At 53.7% G+C, this 863-nt stretch overlaps 1 protein-coding gene across 1 annotated transcript; it reads left to right on the top strand.

Annotated features, from left to right (window-relative positions):
• Positions 1 to 35: 35 nt before the first annotated feature.
• EMH_0000160 (uncharacterized protein) lies at positions 36 to 827 on the top strand (the record flags this gene model as incomplete). Its single annotated transcript, XM_038022216.1, has 1 exon — positions 36 to 827. One exon carries the CDS (start codon positions 36 to 38, stop codon positions 825 to 827), a length of 792 nt encoding a protein of 263 aa, XP_037878070.1.
• Positions 828 to 863: the final 36 nt, after the last annotated feature.

Raw genomic sequence — 863 nt, 5'->3', positions numbered from 1 at the left:
ATTTTATTTTTATTATTATATTTAGTTTAGTGCTGATGACACAGGAGAGCTCAGTTTCTGCTGCTGCTGCCAAGGAACGTGCTGCTGCAGCAAGAGAGAAATCACAAAGTCTTAAAGCTGCTGCTATTGCTGCTGCTGCTGCAGCAGAGAAACTTAACAGCAGCAGAGCAGCAGCAGCAGCAGCAGCAGCAGCAGCACGAGCTCAAGCAGAGGAGAGGCAGCAGCAGCTGCAGCAGGCAAAGAAAACATCAGCAGCAGCAGCAGCAGCTGCAGCAGCAGCAGAAGAAAAAAGAGTTGCTGCTTCTATTAAAGCAAAGGAAGCAGCAGCAGCAGCAGCAGCAGCAACACAGCAGGCGAAAGCAGCAGATGCAGCAAAAGCTGCAGCAGCAGAAACAGCAGCAGCAGCAGCAGCAGCAGAAGCAGCAGCAAGAGAAGAAGCAAGAGAAAGAAGAGCAGCAGCAGCAGCTGCTGCTGCTGCTGCTAGTGAGGCTCATAGAGAGCTGCAGCAGATGCAGCAGCGCCGAGAGGAAGCAGCAGCAGCAGCAGCAGCAACTGCTGCTGCTGCTACAAAGAGACAGAAAGAAGCAGCAGCAGCAGCAGCAGCAGCAGCAGCAGCAAGAGAAGCAGCAACTGCAAGGAGGACGCATGCAATAGCAGCACTCGAAGCAGCAGCAGCAAAACGCTCAGCAGCAGCAGACATTAAAGGTGCAGCAGCAGCTGCAGCAGCAGCAGCAGCAACAGCAACAGCAACTGCAGCAGCAGCAGCAGCAGAAGCAAAACCAGCAGCAGCAGAAGCAGCAGCAAATACATCTGTCTGTGTCAGTTAGTGCTGGTGCCTCGCTTAGGGGCCCCTAAGCAGCAGC

Source organism: Eimeria mitis, genomic scaffold, assembly GCF_000499745.2.
Source record: "Eimeria mitis Houghton genomic scaffold, Emh_scaff12253, whole genome shotgun sequence".
Lineage (NCBI taxonomy): Eukaryota > Apicomplexa > Conoidasida > Eucoccidiorida > Eimeriidae > Eimeria > Eimeria mitis.
The sequence above is the reverse complement of the archived record's forward strand: the minus strand, read 5'-3'. Positions and strand labels throughout refer to the sequence as shown.